General features: G+C 36.9%; 1 protein-coding gene across 1 annotated transcript; it reads right to left on the reverse strand.

Annotated features, from left to right (window-relative positions):
• Positions 1–662: 662 nt before the first annotated feature.
• On the reverse strand, positions 663–19944 carry plekhf2 (pleckstrin homology domain containing, family F (with FYVE domain) member 2). Its single transcript, XM_044118094.1, has 2 exons — positions 19763–19944; positions 663–4754 (listed from the first exon to the last, which is right to left on the reverse strand). The coding sequence occupies exon 2, from the start codon at positions 4741–4743 to the stop codon at positions 4105–4107; it is 639 nt and encodes a 212-aa protein (XP_043974029.1). The 5' UTR covers positions 4744–4754; positions 19763–19944; the 3' UTR covers positions 663–4104.
• Between the last annotated feature and the right edge of the window lie 831 nt (positions 19945–20775).

A 20775-nucleotide genomic window follows, 5' to 3' on the forward strand; every position in this document is an offset into this window, starting at 1 on the left:
CAGAGGATTGTCACACTGTGAGGCTTTCAAACACCGCAGGACGTTTCTGTTTTGTTAAATCAACCAGTGAATATAAATTATTGAGCAGAAAGTCAAATTTTTAGTTTGCAGCTTTTACAAAAAAACATATTAACACTATTTGGCACAAAGAGTGTTCTTTAGCAAACCCTAAAGTTTTTTGGTTTTTTTCTCGAATATGTACCTGACAACTGACAACCATATAAATGGTATCTAATGGATAAATAAATACAAAAATATGATTAAATATTTATGCAGCTTTGACTGCAGTGGCATGCAGTTCCCTTAAAAAAAGTACAAAAACAAAGTTGTAAATAGTTTTCACTCACCTCTATTAGTTTTACTATAAAAAAACCACAAAATGCTGTTGGTACATTTCAAGACCATATTGCTCAGCTCTAATATTAATATTTAAAAGGGTTGGGTGTTTATCATTTTATCCAGAGTTAAAAAGAGAGGAAGGTCTGAAGAGCTGCAGGTTGCAGAGCGTTGATCACGCAGAACCTTCCAGATGAGGGTTCAGGGGGAAAAGCTCAACATTAATCAGAATATTACAAGGAGAAATCCTGGTTATTATCCTGATGTTTATTTATAACCTTTGGGCGTTTTGACATTTTTCAGCACAGAAAAATAAAACAAATAGATTATGGAGCTGAAGAAAATCCTTGTTTAATGTTTATTAATACAACCTTCTCCGTTCTCTTGGTGGCCCCCATCCCAAGCTTTTTTTTTAAAATAAACCCTCCACAAAACAATAAAAATCTGGTTACTTGATCATTGTTGTACATGCGTCATCGTCAAGCTGCAGCGTTTAAAACAAAACAAAATAAATTGGAGAGAACACATCATAAATGTAATCAGAAACCTTCATAATGAGTAAGAGGAGAGATCTTAACCGCGTTGTAAATGTGCGCCATCAGGAAGCATTTAGACGATCCCTGCTGGATTTGTATTCTGTTGCACAGTCACTCAACTGTAAACTGGTAAATAACCTGTTTGTTTGCACTCAGGTAACCTGGTTACTCAGGTAATGGCTGGATGTGTGTGGGCGCTGCCGGGCAGCCAAAGGATTTTTGCTCTGCTGTTTCATTTTGGAAGAATTTCTTTTCAACTCTGATTCTTCAGTGTCAAATAAACGTTTAATTTTTAATCAGACCTGTTGGACTTTGGTTGATCAAGCTGGCCAGGTTAGGATAAAACCTTAAGCCTCTGAGTGTCATGAATACAAACCAGTAAAATACTGCAAATGCTGTCTGTAAATTGAGGATTAAATCATAAAGATTCCTACTTGGTGTGTTTTTTATGATAAGCATCTTTGAAAAAGCTCAAAGGAAGCAGAAAGAAAAAAAAAAAAGCAGAGCACAGACAAATTCTGATCAGGACTGTACAACCTAAAATACATCCAAACAAATCTGCACACATGTACAAAAATCATCAGGAACAAAAACAAACAAAGTGACAGGATGTTCCAGGAGCGACCCGGAGCAGAGTCCATGTGTCTGCTAGTTAAGTGCAACCCACAGCAAACCTGCGGCCCGACCCGGTGCTTCTGGGTTCAACATATCAGCCACAGCAACTATAAAGCACAGCTAGTTAGTCATAAACACCTGTTCATTCCTCCAATCACAGGTGGCCATTTAATCAGAGCAACACAAAAATTACATCTATAACAAGACAAAAATAAGAAAATCCCTTTTTTTCTTCTGTTGCCATAAGCGGTGTGTTTAATGCCGACTCAGTATAGACAAACAAAAAAAAAAAAAACAACAAATAGTGCTCAGTTTAAAACAAAAAATAATCATCTGAATTTAAAGCAAATAAAACTTTATTTTCCCCCGGACCGTTTCTAATCATAACTCAAATGAGTTTCATTCCAACAGCAGGCAGAAGAAATAATGTTGGAAACACTGAAGACTAATTACAGTATAATTATTCATCCTGACTCAGTTTAGCAAGCAAAAATGTTCAAATGTTACAAAACTCTATAGGAATCGATGTATTTATCAAGAAAGATGTTGGCTGATCCTGATGTGCAGCTTCGCTTCACAGCTGGCTGAAATGATCTTTAGTTAGGACGGATTCTGAGCTAATATCCTGTTTATGTCGTTTGTTTGCAACAAGCTCTGCATCGTCTTCAAGACTATTATTTAGGAAGCAGCAAACACTGGTAAGACGTTGATATTTTTGTTAATCTTGCGTTTTAATGTTAATTTTTGTTCACTTTTTGCAGAAATGCAGCTAGAAATCCCCTGTCTCCTGCTTGCTTTTCAGCTTCAGCTTCCATTTATTATAAAACATTCTCTTATTTTAAACTTCCTGTTAGAGGAATGAAACTCTCCAGAGGACTCTGAGAACTAATGACATGAACTCCTGTGCAGGCTGGGACAGGTAGTCCTGGTTCCACCCAGCCCTCTTTCACTTCCAGGTTTGGTCCCTGATCACATGACGGCGCCATGTGACTCTGGCTGCTCCTTGGAAAGTCAAAGCAGTGCGACCGAGGGGAAGGAAGCGGAGTTCAGAGGACTGCTGTTTGTTTTCTGACTCATCTGACCTCAGATCAGCGGAGGGAGGAGAGACAGGCAGGAAGACGCTGCGCTGATTTCCTGACTTTCATTCCAGAACACCTCAAATCACAGAGGAATTGCATATAAAGAAAAAACCCCTTCTTGATTACTGCATGCTACTAGTTTTCATTAATTAATTAAAGTAAACAGACTACACAAACAGAAGGGGTTTATTCTCTTTAGAGCACTAAATTAAACACATCTCAGGTCACTATTAGGTTTTTCTCACACTAAACAGAAATCAGACTAAATCCGTTCCATGCCTCTCTAATCAAACCACAAAAAGAAAAAGAAAATCCATCCAGGTGCAAAAGAAACTTGAGCTTTAGTTCCCGAAAAGCAATTTGCCAGCTAAGTAAAATCTGGAGCCATCGACATGTTTTCCTTGTTTTCCACAGAACTCCACCCATGAGGTAACACTAGGTCCAAATTCCAGGAATTCCCAGGCGGGTGAGTTTCAGGAGGCTGATTGCAACTCAGAAAACATGCAACCAACAACCGTGGATACGGGAACCAACCAGAACCGCAAAGAAGCAGGAAAATATTCTGGTCAAAATCTGATTTCTGCAACATTTTACTGAGTTTTCTGTCTGGAAAACTTGAGGACTGTCTGCATAATTCTCTTGTCCATCCTCTGACTAACAAGGCACGGTGCCAGATCCTGACCAATCACAACACACTTCCTTTGATAATCTGTTCGGGAGTTGGCCCATCCTGGAATCCCTGTTTTACCTTTTTGTTTTTTTTGCAGCTTTGTTTCATTCATGCATAAGCTCGGTTTGCTAGAAGGCACTACGTGACGTACAGGCAGAGGCTGGAGTTAGTTTTGGGGACTTTAGCTGATTTGTCAAAAGCAACTGCATTAGTTCAACTAGAAAATCTCTACATTTAGCGTGACATCTACATTTTATCAGATAAAGAAATGGAAAAATCAATAATTATTTGAGGACAAATCTACAAAAAAAAAAAGGAGTAGAAAAACTCCATAATCCGTCAGAAGGAAGGCCCACAGAGGCGTTAGGGGGTTAGACTCTTTGTTTCCTGCTAATTATCACCTTAGTTTAGGTTGTAGAAATGAGATAAAAATGAGCAACAGAAACTATTCAGGAGGAATTAAGTTGAGGGGACAGTGCAGGCGGAATATCTCGTTAGCACCTTTGCATTGTAGTGAATTAGCCTAATTAGGAGGCATGAGAACAAGGTGAAGCTGTGATGCACAGTCTGACGTAATCCCAGAGTTCTGCTGGTCACCCAGTTACTTCCAGGTTTTCCTGATGATTTACTGTTTCAGAAACTTAATTCTTCCTGGAGGAAATCCATCATTTAGGTTCATAGAAAGGTATCCTGAAAAAAAAACAAAAAAAATCCTCTTCTTGGATCGAGATTCAATCAAAGAAACAAGGAAAATAAGAAAATAATTAGGTGATATCTTGAGAGGAAGAGTATATTCTCCTCAGTGCCGAGACAAGATGAGTCCTGTGGAGGTTTGGGCGTTCCTCAGTCACTGCTGTCGTCATCGTCATCATCGTCTGACAGGGTATTGTTGTTGACAGCATCCCACCGGCTTGGACGACTGGCTGGGCAGCAGGAACTTCTTCTCTGAGCAAGGCCCACAAACCACGTAGCCGCACTTCCTGCAGTGGTGGCGCCGACTGACGGGCGTGAACTTCACCTTCTTGCAGCGCATGCACACGGTGGCCTCAGAGTCAGGCACCCAGACGGCGGCGTGCTCGCCCGTCGGGGATTTGCCACTCTTCTGCAGCAGCTCTCTCACACATTTCCCGATGTGGTTCATCCATTCGGACTTCTCCGTGGCGGTGGCGGCATAGACGGCGAAGGACTTAGTGGGGGTCTTGATTAGCCAGCCGTTCCGCAGCTCGCCGTCGTCAGGCACCGTGTCGATGGTGACGCCCTCTAGAGGGATGATGTGCTGCTTGTTGTACTTCTTCTTCTGGATAACAATGTTGCCGTAGACCAGGATATCGTTGAAGAGGAAGAACTGGCGGGCTTTGGGCTTCTTGCGGCAGAGTTTGGTGAGGACGCCCTCTCCAATTAGCACGCGACCGGGGATGGCGAGGGGCTGGCCCGCAGCGCCAAAGCAGCTTTCCACCAATCCAATCCGCTTAGAGTTGGCCTCGCTGTTAGCAAGCCGGTCCACCATCTTCACCTCGCCTGCAGGGGAAAGAAAACAAAGAAACAAATTACATTTTCCAACCTTTACAATTATGTTGGTCTCTGTAGCTTCCTGTCTCTGTGTTTAGGGAAACTCAGGTCTCCCTCATGTTCTGATAAAAAGGACGATGTTCAAAACAATCTTCTATATTTTGCTAAAAAACAAATTTTAAAAAATTTTTTGCAGGCTAAATTACTGACCAAATAATTACCAAATTATCAAAGAATCATATCAAAACAGAGAGGAAGTTTGCTAGCATTAGCCTAGCCCCACTCTTCAGTAATATTCTCGATATATAAAAATAATCAGCAGAAGGAAAATCCTAATTTCCTGAGACTTTGTACGTGTAGTTATAGGTATTTGGAAATAAGGTCAGACATCATAACATCTTTCTGAAACATCGTCTGCAGATTGCTGGTGACACAGAACAGGACACAATCACACTAATGCAAATCACAATAAAATTTCATTTTATTCTTTATAGCATCTTTTTTAACAAAACCAAGTAGTTTTGCAAAGTGCAAAAAAATTTATAATTTAAAAAATTTTTAGACTATTCTGTGGTACTGAAGAAATTTATCAGTTTTATAGAAATTTAAAACAGATTTACTTTATGATTTACATGTATTTATTCTTGAAACTAAAGTTTTAAATCCTGACACACTGGCATCCGAGTCTTTTTACATATTTGTTCTGCAGCAGTAACACACTAAGATGCATTCCAAATTTTCTAAACAATGGTGAATCTTTGCCATTTGAGCCTGTTAAAAACTCAACAACACACACGGGGAAGCTCCAAGAACCCCAGTTGGCTCCATTTTTGCAGCTGTTTTGCTAATTTCTCTACCAGATTCTGAATGCAGATTCCACAAACTGGATGCTGAAGAAAATTTTCTCAAAGTTCAGCAGATTGGAGCAATCTGTGCCGATTGGTGTGTCAAGTCAAAGTTGGCCTCTCTCCAGTCAAAAGTACAAGATGAAAGATTCATTAATTATCATTCATGAAATTAATTCATGAAAAAAATCCCAACATGACAAGGGATTCCTCAAAACCTTAAGAATGTATGACTGGAGGAATCAAGTAGCAAAGGTGTTTCCAAATCACCTAATTCAAACTGTAGTTATTGCTAAGATATTTCATAAATACATATTTTATTTCCTTATAAAAGCTATGTTATGTATATTATATGGTTGCTTCTGAAATGCCCAGTTTTTGAAACTTTTCAGAGAAAACTCCATGAAAAAACAAGAATAAAGGACTGAAGGGTTGCATTTTCTGCTATGACCGAACTGGAAACTCAGCACAACCGCTGGATTCTTCTTCAATAAAGCACAATGGAACAATGTCAAGGTCAAAGGTCATAAAAGGATGATTCATGAAAGGGTGACTGCTCTCGGTCTCTCCGGCAAGTCTGGAGGGTTGAGTGCAGACTCATAATGCCAGTAAACACAAGTATAAGATTCGGTTCTGGATTAAGTTTAAAGGTTTTCATTTATCTTTGCTGCAGATATATTTTTTTTCCTTTTCATGCATTTTGTTTCCAACATTCTGCATTCAGCTTGAGTGAAACATCAATAAAGAGCAGCAGATTTAAAGCTGAAGTGTGTTCAACCTCCTGTAGAACAGACAGATATTAGAGTCCAAAACTTAACAAAAAAGGTTACAACCTTTAAAAGATCAAAGACAACACAAGTATCTGATTTGTACCCGAGAAGTCAACAAATGCAACAGATAAAAATAAGAAGATGCCTCCAAATGCACTTTGCACTACATGCTGAGGATCAATCAGCAGACAGAGGCGGTTCAGAGCAGCAGGAGGACAAAGAGAGCGGTTTAGGTCCAACAGAGATCGATGCGTCCCTCAGGACTCAGCAGGTCGAGAAGGAAAACTTAAACGCACAAAACAAAAAATCTGAATTAGATCAAATAGTTCCCACGTCTCAGTGGGATTCAAAATAAGAAAATGTTTACAGACAGCTATGAGCTGGGAACTTCAAAGGTTATTATAACTTAATAGGATTTAATCAACGGTCTAAAATGAGGTCATTTCTAAAGTAACTGGTTTGAAAAACAAATTACATGTTTAATTTTTCAATTATCTCACTGCTATCAGTGTTTGACATTGTTATGATGGATGGAATAAAATAGTTGTTTACTGGCGGACTAATTAATTTGAAAAAAAAAGCTGAATATATACATTATGCTTCAATGAATAAAATTTAAAAAATAAATTTTTCAATTTATAATTACATGAATACGTTTAATGGGGTTGATAAGCATTTGCAAAGAAATGTTTACTATGTTATTAACATCTTAATAGCATTGTAATTAAATTGACTCCGACTCTGGCTTCCTATGCAGCTTGAGCTCCTTACAGTATGTTGGACTTCTATAAATTACTACATGAAAACAGCAGCAGCTTAAGAATGTTGGTTTGGAGAGTTTTCACACCTGATAGTCCAGTAGATTTTCTTTGATTGGGGATCAAAATTACAACATTTGTAAAATTTTCAGCTGGTGCGGTTCTCTATCAACGCTGTCCTGTATGAAACGTACCAAACCCTTTGAAAAACCTGTTCCCCTCCTCACCTGTGGTGGCGCTGCACCAAGAACCACTGTTACAAACAACATAAAAACCTCTGGAGAAGAATAACTTCCTTCTTCACAAAATGTAAAAAAATAGAGTTGCATCAGATTTTCATAATTGGTCAAAAGACCATTTCTGCTGCTAAAGCTGGAGACACACGTGTTTGTTTTGGTTGCATTTTGGTTGCCTTGGGCTATAATCTGCTTTTCTCCACTTGGCCTTCACTACGCATTCACACAGACATACGTTTTTAGGTGGATGAGAGTTTGCAGTATTGATTGCACAGTAGTAATTAGTTTGTACAGTAGTGCAAACTAAGTTTGATTAAAGCGGACTAAACAGGGTTGGTGTGAATGACAGCCAGAGATTAATTGTAAGAGTAGTAGTCCTGACGCATGCACTGACTTTTGATTTCCACTTATTTGTTAAACGCTGGGTCAGCTGCTCCTGAACAAACAACAAAACTGTAACACAAAGTAATGTGCTGGTGTAAACGTATTCCTTCCCTGCCCTTTAAAAACCTCCAGAAGTAGAAACTATGCTAATTAGCCAGCAAATGCCAGAACAGCTTGGGCTGACTCCACAGTGATCTGCACACTAATAACCCAAAGTGAGCAAGTGAATTGCCTTAAAAGCCTTGGAGAGGACAGTGGTGCTGCTGACACATCCAGCCTGATAGCAAGGGCTGGCTGCCCAGCGCCGGGCAACCAGCTCTCATCCGCAGAGAGGGGAGGCCACAAAGAGCAGGAGCCTCCAGGGAGGAAGAGTGCCATAAATACAGAGTGGAGTCTCCCAAAGCAGTAATCAAAGCAAGGCAGAGGAGAGTAAAAGGCAGAAGATAATACATCAGGAAAAATAAAGCTTTTTGTGCTGAGTAGTGATGATGACAGAGAAGATGCAGAAGATTAGTTAAAAAAATTTAAACAACTGAAATGTAAAGGCCAGGACAGATAAATATTGGATGGAGAAGTCTTATATAAATGTGCAATTTGCAATTTTACAAAATTAAATATTTTTCTACCATTCATATTGTTTAAAATTACTATTCAAACAAAGGATTTGAGAAAAACAAACAACTTTTCTCAGGCTAATGAAAATATAATTTAAGCAATAATCAAAACTAAAAATAAAGAAAAAATTTAAATCAGTATGTTACAGTTTAGGCTACATGAATATACTGAAATTTGATTTGTTTTGCTTGGTTTACAACCCCAAAGTGATCGGCATGTGCAGAAGAACAAAGACGTCACACAGCAGCACATCGTTTATGTAATAATGGACGCCGCCATACAATGATCGATATTGAAGTTATTCAGAGCCGACAATAACGTCACAAGATGATAAGACAAAGGAAAAATTTAAATCTTAACTAATAATGATGGCCTTTTGTGGCACATTGACTGCATCCGCTTTTGGTGAAGAAAGAAAAACTAATTTGGGTCACTTTCAGCAAATAGAACCGCATCTATGCAACTATTTTTACTCAAAAGCCAAGTGCGGTGGAGTCAAATCTGCTTTTACTTATTTTATTAACAGTGATAAACAAAAAGAGAGTTTTCAAGGAAAACGGTGACCTAAATCCTGCAGTTATTGTTAAAAATAAACCAAATTTTCAGTTTTCTTCTCAAATAAAAAAAAACAACAAAAAATCAAATGCAATGCCTTTCTTTTAATGAGGCAAACATTTCTGTCACTTTTTAAGTTTTGGGTCTACAATGTTTTTAATATAAATATATATATAAAATATACTTAATTAATGTTTACTTAATTAAAATAATTTAAAACATATATTTTTTAAATTATCTTCAAAAATCATGTTTTAATTGGATACAACACATGTATATAACATCCCAGCTTTACTTTATAATCCACAGTAGTTTAAAGATGAAGAATCTGTTGACTTTGGGAGAATTATTACATTAGCGAGGATTAAATATGTTGACATAATTTACAATAAAATGTAATTGTACTTAAATATTCAAACGCAAACATTTCTACTCTAAACCAAGTTTGAACAGCTTTGATGATTTAACACACTATACTGATAAAAATCCACTCAATGAGTGTCAAAGTGGTGGACACAGGAGATAACCTTCACAGCCACCAGCAATTATTTATTTGCATTACGTTGGGACTTGGTGTCTGTTTCCTGCCTTTGAGCCAGCTGGAGAGAGGAGGCAGGCTTACTTGGATGTACCAACACGGCCGTCTGGGAAGCTACAAGTTACCAGCTGCTGCATCATTGGAGAACATAAATACATTGATTACCCATCAGTGGCCAACTGGACAGATAGATGTAGCTCATACTCTGGTAGACTGGAGCAAAACAGCACTGCAACTCAAGTTGTTCATTTTATAATTGTTAATATTTCATTTCTGAAACGCTTACTGAACAGGTGCACACAATTTAACTCAATATTTCAGATTTAGACATCCCTTGTTATTAATTTCAGCTAATATTTTCACAGAACCTCAACATTTTTCAAGAAACTGATTTTAAAAAGTGCAAAACTAGAGCACAATTATTTTCCAACCTGGGTTTTTAGTGGTCTAACTGTGGGACCAATTTATTTCTATTTTTGTGGTAACTGGTTACAAAAGCAGAATAGGTTTTGTAATTAATTTATCAGGAGCACTGATCTCTCTCTCTCTCTAAAATAATGCATCAATCCCAGAGGGACATTAATGTTGTAACTCCTATCATAAAATGTTTGTCAAAGAGTTATTTTAGATGCTAATGGCAAGACAGATCATCTGTAGCAGCCTGTATTACAGTCGTTCTAATTAAGCCTCTGACTGAGGTCTTTATTGAAATGGATGTTCAGGTTGTCTGTAATTTTCTTGATTTCATAAAAAAATCATTCTTTACACAATAAGTTCCAGAGGTTTGTGATAGAAACAAACAGTGTATAATTTATTTTTTAATTCCAGATTTTTCTGACAGTAGTGTGCTTTATTTGAATCATATCAGACAGGAAATCCATAGATGGAGAAGAAGGAAAGAATGCAGAAAAGGTAACAGATTTGAGAATCCAAAATAACAGACTAAATAATGGACTGCAAGGAGTTTAAAATGAGCACATTTGTCCCACGTGGTCCAGCATTTCAAAACACAACCAGGGAAGAGAAAAGCTACTTTACAATTTTTTCAAACCTTGTAAATAAAAAAATAAAACTTAGTGATCATTGTTCATAATTACTACATTATGAACAATGTAGTAATTGTTCATAATTACTACATTGCCTGTGGTTCCTTATTCTGTTGAGAATTCTCATTAGGAAAGTAGAAGGGAGACTCAGATACTCTCTTCTTCCTGTTTAACAAATCTATAAAAACAGTCTGCAGACCTTTGGCTTGTTATGAGGAAACACACTAATTGTACTTTCATGTAAATGGTTTTCTTGCAGCAACATGGTGGGGAGGAGAACAGATGATAAAACTACTCTGGGCTGAGAATTTAATGAAGATTCAAATTTGCTTGTACAAGGAGTTTGTTGAACTCACTGCACACAGTAAGATGGACACAATACCCCAAAGAGAGAGCAACAATTCTTAAGTTTTACACAATGGATGACAAGAAACAAAATAACAATGAATACTTGTAAAAAAAAAAAAAGCAGGGGGAATGTGTAGCTTAGTCTTTAAATCCCCTTTGTGGGGATTAAAACATTTTTTTTTCCTGTCTCGTGCTCTGTTGACAAATCTCACCAAATTTAACTTTCCCAACCCCAGCAAAACTCTGAACATATCAATGATCTTTTCATATATATCCATAGACGTATTTCTCTGATTTAAGTGTGGACAGAGCTTGTTGCAGAGGTCATTAGCCAACTTGGTTTGACTTAGTTTAGGGTTAAGAGGGAGAAAACACAACTTAACTAGTCTGTATTTTGCACAAACGTTTAGAGAAGTGGAAATTATATGTGACTAATAGTAAAAACAAGGGATGCACCTAACATTTTAGACATATTTCCATTTGTAATATCATCAAATATAGTTAAGGTTTATCAAATCCCTAACTTTGCCTTGAAGAATCTGTAATTAGTGTACAGCAGTTGAGTCCAGTTTGACCCCTTCTTGCATATAAATGAATTTTAACAAACCTACTTTCAGTACAGAAATATCCACTCAGGTTGGATCATTTAAAGTATTGTAGATGTTGAACTGGAGGGGTTCAAATGCTGTCCTACCTCAATAAAAACTGCAACGTACTTACTTCAGATTCAGATTTATTCAAGCCCCAAATGGGCAATTAATGTTACAGCAAATATATAAAAATCAACAAAGTGTACCAAAAAGACATCAAATATGAATCTCTACACGATAAGAAGAGTACAGCAATGTTTGTGAGTAATACATGGTACAAATAACAACACAAGTCAACAATCAGTCAGGTACGAGTCCACCTGACCATTAAAAAGAGAAATTGTTGTAGGAACAAAGGAGTGCTAAGGAGTGTACCTGTTACTTTTCATATAAAGAAGTCTGAGCCGGACGCCTGAAGGCAGAAACAGGAACTCAGAGTTTAAAGGATGAGCGCTGTCAGCAAGAATGGCACTAGTTTTCCTGATGATCTGTAAGTGATCATTGTTCAACTCCTAAGATCTTATTATGTAAATGTATTACTCTGCTAAACCAAGAGAGCACAGATTCAATTTATGATCTATAAAATAAGATAATTATTGACTTATCAACCTGAAACTACGTGCTTTCTTAGAAAAAAAATTAAATAAAAAGACTCTTTGCTGGCCCTTTTTTTGCTGATACTCTGAGTGCCAAGTAAATTTTAACTTATTATCCAAAATAGTCCCTTTAATGTAGCGCCCAGATGAGATTTTATCAGTCATACTTTAGACAGTAGTATCTGTCACCTGCTATAAATAACCATGCAGTACGTCAGTTCAAAGTAATGCTGTACAGGCAATCTTCAGGAAAATTTACCCAACATTTGCAGAGCAATTTTATCCGTGTCGGGTCATAAGATCTATAGTTTTCAATAAAAGTCAAGCTTCAGCAGCAACAACTGGGAGCAGAATAGGTGTAGAATCACATGCTGGAATATTATGCTCATAAATTTGCTCCTCCATAGATTAAATTTCATCTACTGGAATTGATTTGGACTTTTATGAGTCTGAAATAGAATCTCATAAACGTACCACAGGGGGAATACCACAGGCCTATTTTAACAGGAAAAACCTTGACATGGTAAAGTCAAGAGAGGCACTTCAATCAGGCAGCTCTTAAGAAAATTGGTTTGACAAATAAAACATCTGAGAGGTTTGCAAACGTAAAGCTAAACCATCCATCTTTGGAAAATGTAAATTGTTAATGTCACGTCAAGGACTCTTCTTGACAACCTGAAGTTAAACCTACAGTGTTACCCAACTGGGAGAAAAAGGGAGGCAATGAGTCACACACAGAGAGAGAGAGAGGGATCATGGGAAATCATGTTTTCATTGGTCGGCATCATGATTTTAAATGACTTATTATGTGAACAAGTTTATTCATGTGCAATTTTAATTGCATTTCTTATTTAGTGGAAACACTGCAACTGTTTTCAACATTAGCAGAATATCAATAGAAACAAAGCTATTACCATCTACAGCTTTTAAATGAGCTGCTAGCTACTTTGGTATTAAACACCAAACTCATAATAAAGATAAACAAAACCTTGGAGAGTTGGTACCATTTTATTCTTCAAGATGGAACCTGTAGCTATTCTGACTATTCAGACGAGGAAACACAGTGTTTCTAGAGGATCAACTCCTTCAGGACAGTGATATTAGCCAGTCTGACCTGAACATGGAGCCCTCCTGCTATGTCAACAAAATCCCGTCACGTCTATAAAAAGGATTACACAACCACAGGGCAGAGTGGGAATGAACCCAGGATAAAAGGATTTGAAGCTAATCTACTGCAAGAGTTGATATTGTGAAAACAAGAGTCGCTGTTGCTGCCAGGAAACTATCCTAGAAAATACATCTGACAGGTTAAGGTGCATCCAAGCCTGTCGCAATAAGCAAGAACACAATTAGTCACAGAATAAATTCACATGAGCTTGATAATCACAAATGTCCTATTTAATGTCATCATACTACTTGCATAAGGTCTCAAACAAATGAAGCATTTATAGATTCTAGTCAATATTTAACACAATAAATTACGTTGTACCAGCTATAATGAATTCTGCAGCAGATTTATGCATCTAGCAATATCAGCTCTTCATCTCAAAATATTCATTAATATATGTTCTATAAGCAGAGTGATCCGCAGACTGGTTTCTATTTCTTAAAATTGGGCCATTGTTGGAACAAAGACTACATTGACAAGAATTAAGCTTTTCTAGTAGCATAGTGGGTTAACTAGTAGCGTGATAACATAGATTTTCAGCATTGAGGAAGCATTTCATCTCATGAAACATTTAAATTAGTGCTGACAAGCTAGTTGGAAACTGTAGCAGGAAAATTTCAAATTGAAGAGCAAAGTAAATCTTAGGAACAGGAAAATGTCAGATTTTCCCTTTGTATTTACGCAAACCTAAGAACCATTACCATTCTTTTTCTTTCCACTAATACAGGAGGGGAAATGTTAAAATCAGGCCATCACCACTGCGTCCGACCACGTGCTGTTACCTCAAACAGCTCAAAGTGAAAGAATAAAAATCCAAAGTCTCAAGCACACATGAGGAAAACAACTTATTTAAAGACCACACTGCACATAATTAGTAGTTCAGAGAAGGAATCAAAAACCCACTGGTCTCTAAATAAAAAGAAAAGTCATCTTCACTCATTTTCAGGATATCCTCCTCTAACCAGCATCCTAAATCTAACTCTTTCACTTTAAGATCAGCCACTCTCTGGCTTTCATTGGACATAATAAAACACGCAAGGTAAAAGTCAAAGTTGTGAAACGTTGCATCACAAAGAAAATATCTGCAATTTTTCACCATTGAGTAATAATATGCTTAAGGTGAAGTTAGAATTACATTTTATACTTAATCTTCAATAATTTATTTAACAATCTGCCTTACTGAAACAATTATTACCCAACTATTCATCTTACTTTTCTTTTATTACCAGGTAAACTGGAACTTATTTCTTGTTCAATACTTGAAAATTGCAGCTTAGGGGCCAGATCATCATCTAAGAAAATTATAACACTTTAACTGTTAAGTAGTCAACAATAGTCGGATTACTCTAAGGAAACTGCAGCCTGACAGCATACCGTCAAAAATCTATCTGATGTCTCATTATAGTTGGCAGAAAATAAGGTTTTTATTAACAACTCCTGCAGGTTGAGGCAGATTTAAAACAAGGCGAGGAGTTTAGGAAGCCAATTAGCTAAGAGCATGTGTAAACAGGTCCATAATGCTTACATGATGAATAGGTGAGAGAGAGAGAGAGGGAGAGAGCTGTTATTCAGCAAACAACAACATTTCAAGTTAATTTCTGTTCCAGAAGTTTTTCCCAAAAATTCTTTCATGCTCAAAATTACATATGAACTTTTAATACTTTTTCATTCATATTATCTCAAGTATAATAGATTAATCATTTGACACACCTACAACCAACTTGCACCATTTATCCTTAAAAAGGGAATCCAACTGAAATAAATTTTCAGCTGCCTCAGAAAAAATTACTTTCAGGTTTTTTTTATTGCAGCTACAAAACAGTCCAACAGCAGTTTTTAAATGCATTAAAACAAATAGGGCCTATTTTACCTGATGTGCAGAGTTGAAACTGGACAAGTAAAAGCAAAAAGAATAAGTCATGGTCTACGTTTGACAGCAGCATTTCCCGCGCTCGGATCTACTAACATTAGATATGATTTATTCTTCACACTTTCTTAAAAGAAAATAAATCAATCAAATTTTAAATGATCTTTGCCTGTTTGGACCATGACAAATATAATTCTGTTTGATCAGTTATAGGTTATCAGTTCACCGTTTTGTGCCCTAAACTCAAATGCACAAAATTCAGAACTTGTACAAAGAACAAACTTGTTAAACATAAAGTAATGTTTCACTCACAGCGTACTACATTAAATATTTAACCTCAGCAAATACTTATTAAAGAAAATGAAACCTACATGATGAAACAAAAGATGATGATGAAATATTAGAGGAAACCTTTATTGCTCACTAGCAAGTAGAATCAACTTCATCTTATGCAAATGTTCAAATGTTAGCTTCTGATGGATTAGATATGCCACAGATAAATACATCTTCATTTTTTTCAGACTCATTTCCTGAAGTAGACAACTTTACTTACAGGAAATTTGTTTCTCAGCTGAGTACAAAGCTTACAAAGCAACTCTAACTTGTTGCCGTTTACTTACAAGTATTTCTTGTGGTAAAACTCTCATATCTCAAATTACCTTTCTCATAACTTCATCAGTAGTAAAGTCGATAGTAGTTTTAGAAAGTATGCATGCTTATTTGTTTTGACCTTATTGTGCATTGTTAAAATACATTGGACTCCTGATATCTGGGACCACAGCCACCCATTAAAAGCTTAAATCTGAAAATATTTGAGACCTTCTAAAAATAAAGGTTACACCTGCCTATTTAGATAGTTTAAACACCAAATATGCCATAATATGTAATAATAAGCATAGTGTAAACCATCTTAGCGCTAAAACAAAAGCTAATATCTATAATCTTCCTTTTCTCCGCTCTAGGGAGGTACAGGCAATCATGGTTGCTGTAATTAAAAGTATAGAAAGAACAGTTTATGGGTCTCAATTATACTCATCCTATCCATCAAGTAATCGGTTGTTTACTTGTGACAAGCAGGAAGTGACACGGTCTCTTTATGGACATAATCTGCAGCTATTTATAAACCAAGACATGTTGGATTATCTTCCAAGGGCTTGGATTACCCAGGAAAGCAGAAGACTTTCTGTTCTGGTAAGGTGAACAAAAAAAGTACACAAATAAAAAAAACATGGCAGATGGGAATGTTGACTCGTCTAACAGTTTAGTTATCTTCACTCTGTCAGGTCTGGCAGAACCAGTTTTACCAGTAAAGGATGTAAAGAACTGGGTGACTTTCCAGCCATTAACTCAATGTCTATTCATAGTGTTTTTCTAGGAAGTAAAGGTGTATGCAACATATAAAGTGGATTTTGAATAAGTTAGTAACTTGTTAGTGACTGAGCTGGCCCTGGGGAGAAACTGCAAAGAGCAAGTCTCTCAGTAATCAGTCTGAGAGTAGTTTCCCGCCGAGGCGTTTGCTTTCAGTAAATTAAGGAAGTACATAGTGACAATACCCAAGGACACATGACTCTTCAGAAACTTGGCATTTCCTAGGCATGTGTAAAAGCAGAATTGGTTACAAAGCAGAGGATGGGGATTTCATTCTCTAACTTAAGATTAAAAGCTGTTGTTTAATTTTTACAGCTCATCTTTAATGCATCATTTTAGCTTTAGAAAAATATACTTATTTTAGATTAAAGAGATGCAAAACTGTAAAACTGATCACTAAGAACGTTTCACAGTTATATGAATAACTCAGCCCAAGATCCTTGTGTTCAAATAAAAGTAGTCAGTTTTACAAAAACTGAACTCGTTACTTAACACAGAAGAACTTCTCCAACTCAGATGACCAGCTTACACTAGAGCAGGTCAGAGTTATTTTCTGTATATGACTTGATAGATGTAAATTTTACATTTCTAAAAATACAGTTTTTATATTAGTTAATTTACGCCCAGTCCAAACAACCACAGATAACCTCTGTATCACTTATCTGAGTGCAAAATGCTTTTTTAGTGACAGAAACTGAGAGTTTAAAAAGTGCTTCTCTAAAATGCTGCCTCGTTTCTGCATACTTCATGTAAAGAACATGTGTAGCAAACCACTATTTTTTAATTTTCTTTATGCCAGCCAAGATTTACTGTGCGTCCAAAATGTTCTCATTACTAAAGGAAACCCATAAATTATGTAAAAACTTTAAGTGAATCCCCAATATCTTCAAAATGCTCAGTCCTCGTTTGACCCGGCATGGTTGTTTTAACATCTGTCAGGATCTCTGGGATCTGTAACCGACTCAGATGTATTTTAAACAGCATGGGGGAGGGGATTATCTGTTTTAAAGACATCCACAGTAATGCAGCTCAGGCTTTATGCAAAATGATGCACTTTTTGAGTCTTCCCCTACTACCACAGGAGAAAAAATTGCTATAATTATGTAATCAACAACCAAATCTAATATAAAAATTTAAACCACGGCACCTCTGATCGCATTTTGTCTTAATACTAAATGGAAACAACAGGAAAGTTTATTATTTTATATGCTATGTTAAAATTAAACTATCTATCTATATATAAATTAACAACTTAGCTAAATTTGTCACGACAAACTTATTATTAGCACTTCTAACAGTCTGTATCTCTAAACCAGTGGAACAGACAACACTGAAGAAAATAGAGAAAACTGCTATTACTGACAGTTTGTGTCAGCAAATCCCACTCTAACTCGCAGCTGGAATGCTCTAAAGCTAAGGATGTAGTTCCCACATCTAAACTTTGACTTCCAGGAGAAAGTTATTACCTACAAAAAGATTACATACCAGCTCTGTGCCTTTTTGTCAGAGTTTGTGACCGCAGCATAACGGCTTAGACACACTCAGCCCAACAGAAATCCCCTGCACAAGTAAAACACTGCATGATTATAATGTTGAGGTTGGAGCGACCTGACTAACACCCACAGATTTCTAATACTTGTGGAACATTAGATACAAACAGCTCACATTTTAAGTAAAAGATATTATCACACAAACCATTTCCTGAGCAAATTTCCCCCACCTGAGGTTTTCAGCTCAAGTAACAAGATTACCAAATACATCTGAAGTTCAACTTCCTACCCAGATTCACTTCAACTCTGACCATGCCAGGATGCCACCAAAAAGCCTGAAATACAGAAAATCTGCATGATCTTTGCCCTTTCTTCACTCCTTATACGGCAGACAGTCAACTCTTCATGGCTGACATCGCTCTGCAAATAGAAATAAAACTTCACACCAGACACAGCATGTGAGAATTTCCTTCAAGTAGCAACTTCAGCTTCAACTTAAGCCAGTAGTTTTATTAGCTAGAGTATAGGACTAATATTTCTGATTTTCTGCTTGTGTGTATTCCAGAGTACACAGAAATATATTACAATAGACAGTATAAGTAAGATATGAATAAGAATGATACATGCGTTCACATCAGAGTCTACAAAAACCCTAAAAACGTGCACAGACCTACAACAATAAAAAAAAGGTCGCTTTTTGGAATAGCTAGAGAGATTTGAATGCTTTCTACAAAGTTGCTAAGTAGTACAGTATTATGATGAAAGAGTAATTAATGAAAAATGTTTTAATCATAAACTATAAAGCCATCATAATATTCAACATTAGTTTCCTTTTACCATGCAAGACTACTTTGAGTGTAACACTCACACCTTTCAAAGGGTTGGAGTTGAAATGTACCATTTATAAACTGCTTTTAAAAATGATGAGTATTGAAACACAAGAGAAAAAAGAGCACCTTGTTTGGAAATTTCCAAAACTGTAATCCAAAAGTTATTTCTTAGATGTAATTTGAAAATCTTGTCTTAAACTAAAAGCCACATTGCTGTAAATAGATAATGATCTCATTACAACTGATTACATATGAATGGACTTTGACTCTCCCTGCACTAACTCCAGCATTTTAAAGAACGGCTAATAGTAATGGAGAATGTAGAGCAATGCAATCCTTCTCCACTCCCAAACTGACTCAGAAGAAGTGAAGACATGACAAAGTTCCCTTTTTGTGGTAGAAAAAAAGTTTGACACAATCTCTAAAACTTTGTGATAATGATACTGGATTTCTGACTGATTTACCGGTCGACCTTACAGATTACTGAAGTAGGCCTGAGACATTTCTAAAGATTTTCTTGCTATGGAAAGCATTTATCTATAAAATCTTAAGATATATTTATTACATTCGGAAAGAGGAGGACAGCTGAGGACAGTTTCTATTCAGCTCTGCCCTTGAATGAGCGAGTAATAGTAATCTCTGGATTCACCAGCTCGCCAGAAGAAGTTATCACGACTTCTCACGACACAATCCTCAGTTTAAGTTACTTTCCAAGCCACAAAGTTGGGAAAAGTGGTGTCAGTTGTCAGCCTTAGCAGGCTAGCTCAAATGTTAGCTTCCGAACGCCTCGGATATTTCGCTTTTTAACAGAGGCTAACTTTTTCTTTTCGTATGATTCGACCACAAAAAAGAAGCTGGTTTCATAACCCCCTGAATATTTCTTTGAAACCACGAAGCGGATTTTTAGAGACATGAATGGTTGAGGGAAAGTAGCCCAAAACCCACAGAACGAGCATTGGCCAATCAGTAAAGTGTCAACAGAGACAACTTTTACGCCAAAAATAAGTACGTACCCGACGGTAGCTCCTGGGGTGCGGTAACTTCTGCGGTGACTCGATGTTTAGCTGTACTGCAGGCAATATCCGTAAAGGAGCGCGTCTCCCTGAAAAAAATGCCCACCGTGTCCACAGACACCGACAGCAGCTGGAAACTCTGCGCTGAAGATAAAACAACAACATGGCAGCGCCGCGCTGCGTTCACGGCCCACCGGACTGGTGGGAAATGCAAATAACACCTGTGATAAGAATGTGCTGGAACTGCGCCTCACTGAGCACAGTTGTGATTTCCATACTTTATTTTACTATTTTAAATGGTTCTAAATAGTAAAACAAACAAAATCTTTTAAAGGGGGAAATTGGTGTGTACTTTTTTATAATTATGTAATGAAGTTTAACCAAACTCTCAGATTACATGTGTTACATTATAATTATAGGAAAAATATGCATGATTGCTGTACATGTTATTGTACATGTCTCTTGAACAGGCGTACTTCCAGAAGCATAGGTTCAGCCAGATGGGGTCCAAAGCCAAAAGATATAACTGGATGTCAGGTGCTTTATTATGTTATCACTTACAGCTGGAAATTCAAAAGTGTATTTATTTATTTTTTTTGGGGGGGAATTAAAGCAGCAATACAATGACCAAGAGCCAAGGTTCCACATCTTGGAGATCCACATCTAGTTAAAATTTTTCATCTAGAGTTTAGTCCTAATTGTGCTGCACATCAGTAGGTAGCGCTACAAATTTAATCAAGCAAAAAAAGTAAAAAAGCAACAAACACCAAGAAAATACAAGTGGGTAGAATACCTAAACAATCTACTCAAGTAGGAGCTGCTCTATGTCAACATAATTTTACTCCAGTAAGAGTAAAAGAGCATTTGTGCACAAACAAGACGTTTTTTAATTTAAACTGTAGGTGTGTCTTATCTTATGCATCTTTTGCTTTTCCTTTCAATAAAGTTGCTCACAGTGGGTAGAGTATTCAGAAATAGTAGTGTAGTAAAACTACCACTAAAAGTACTTTTTC

This window comes from Gambusia affinis, linkage group LG05, assembly GCF_019740435.1.
Source record: "Gambusia affinis linkage group LG05, SWU_Gaff_1.0, whole genome shotgun sequence".
NCBI classification, from domain to species: domain Eukaryota; kingdom Metazoa; phylum Chordata; class Actinopteri; order Cyprinodontiformes; family Poeciliidae; genus Gambusia; species Gambusia affinis.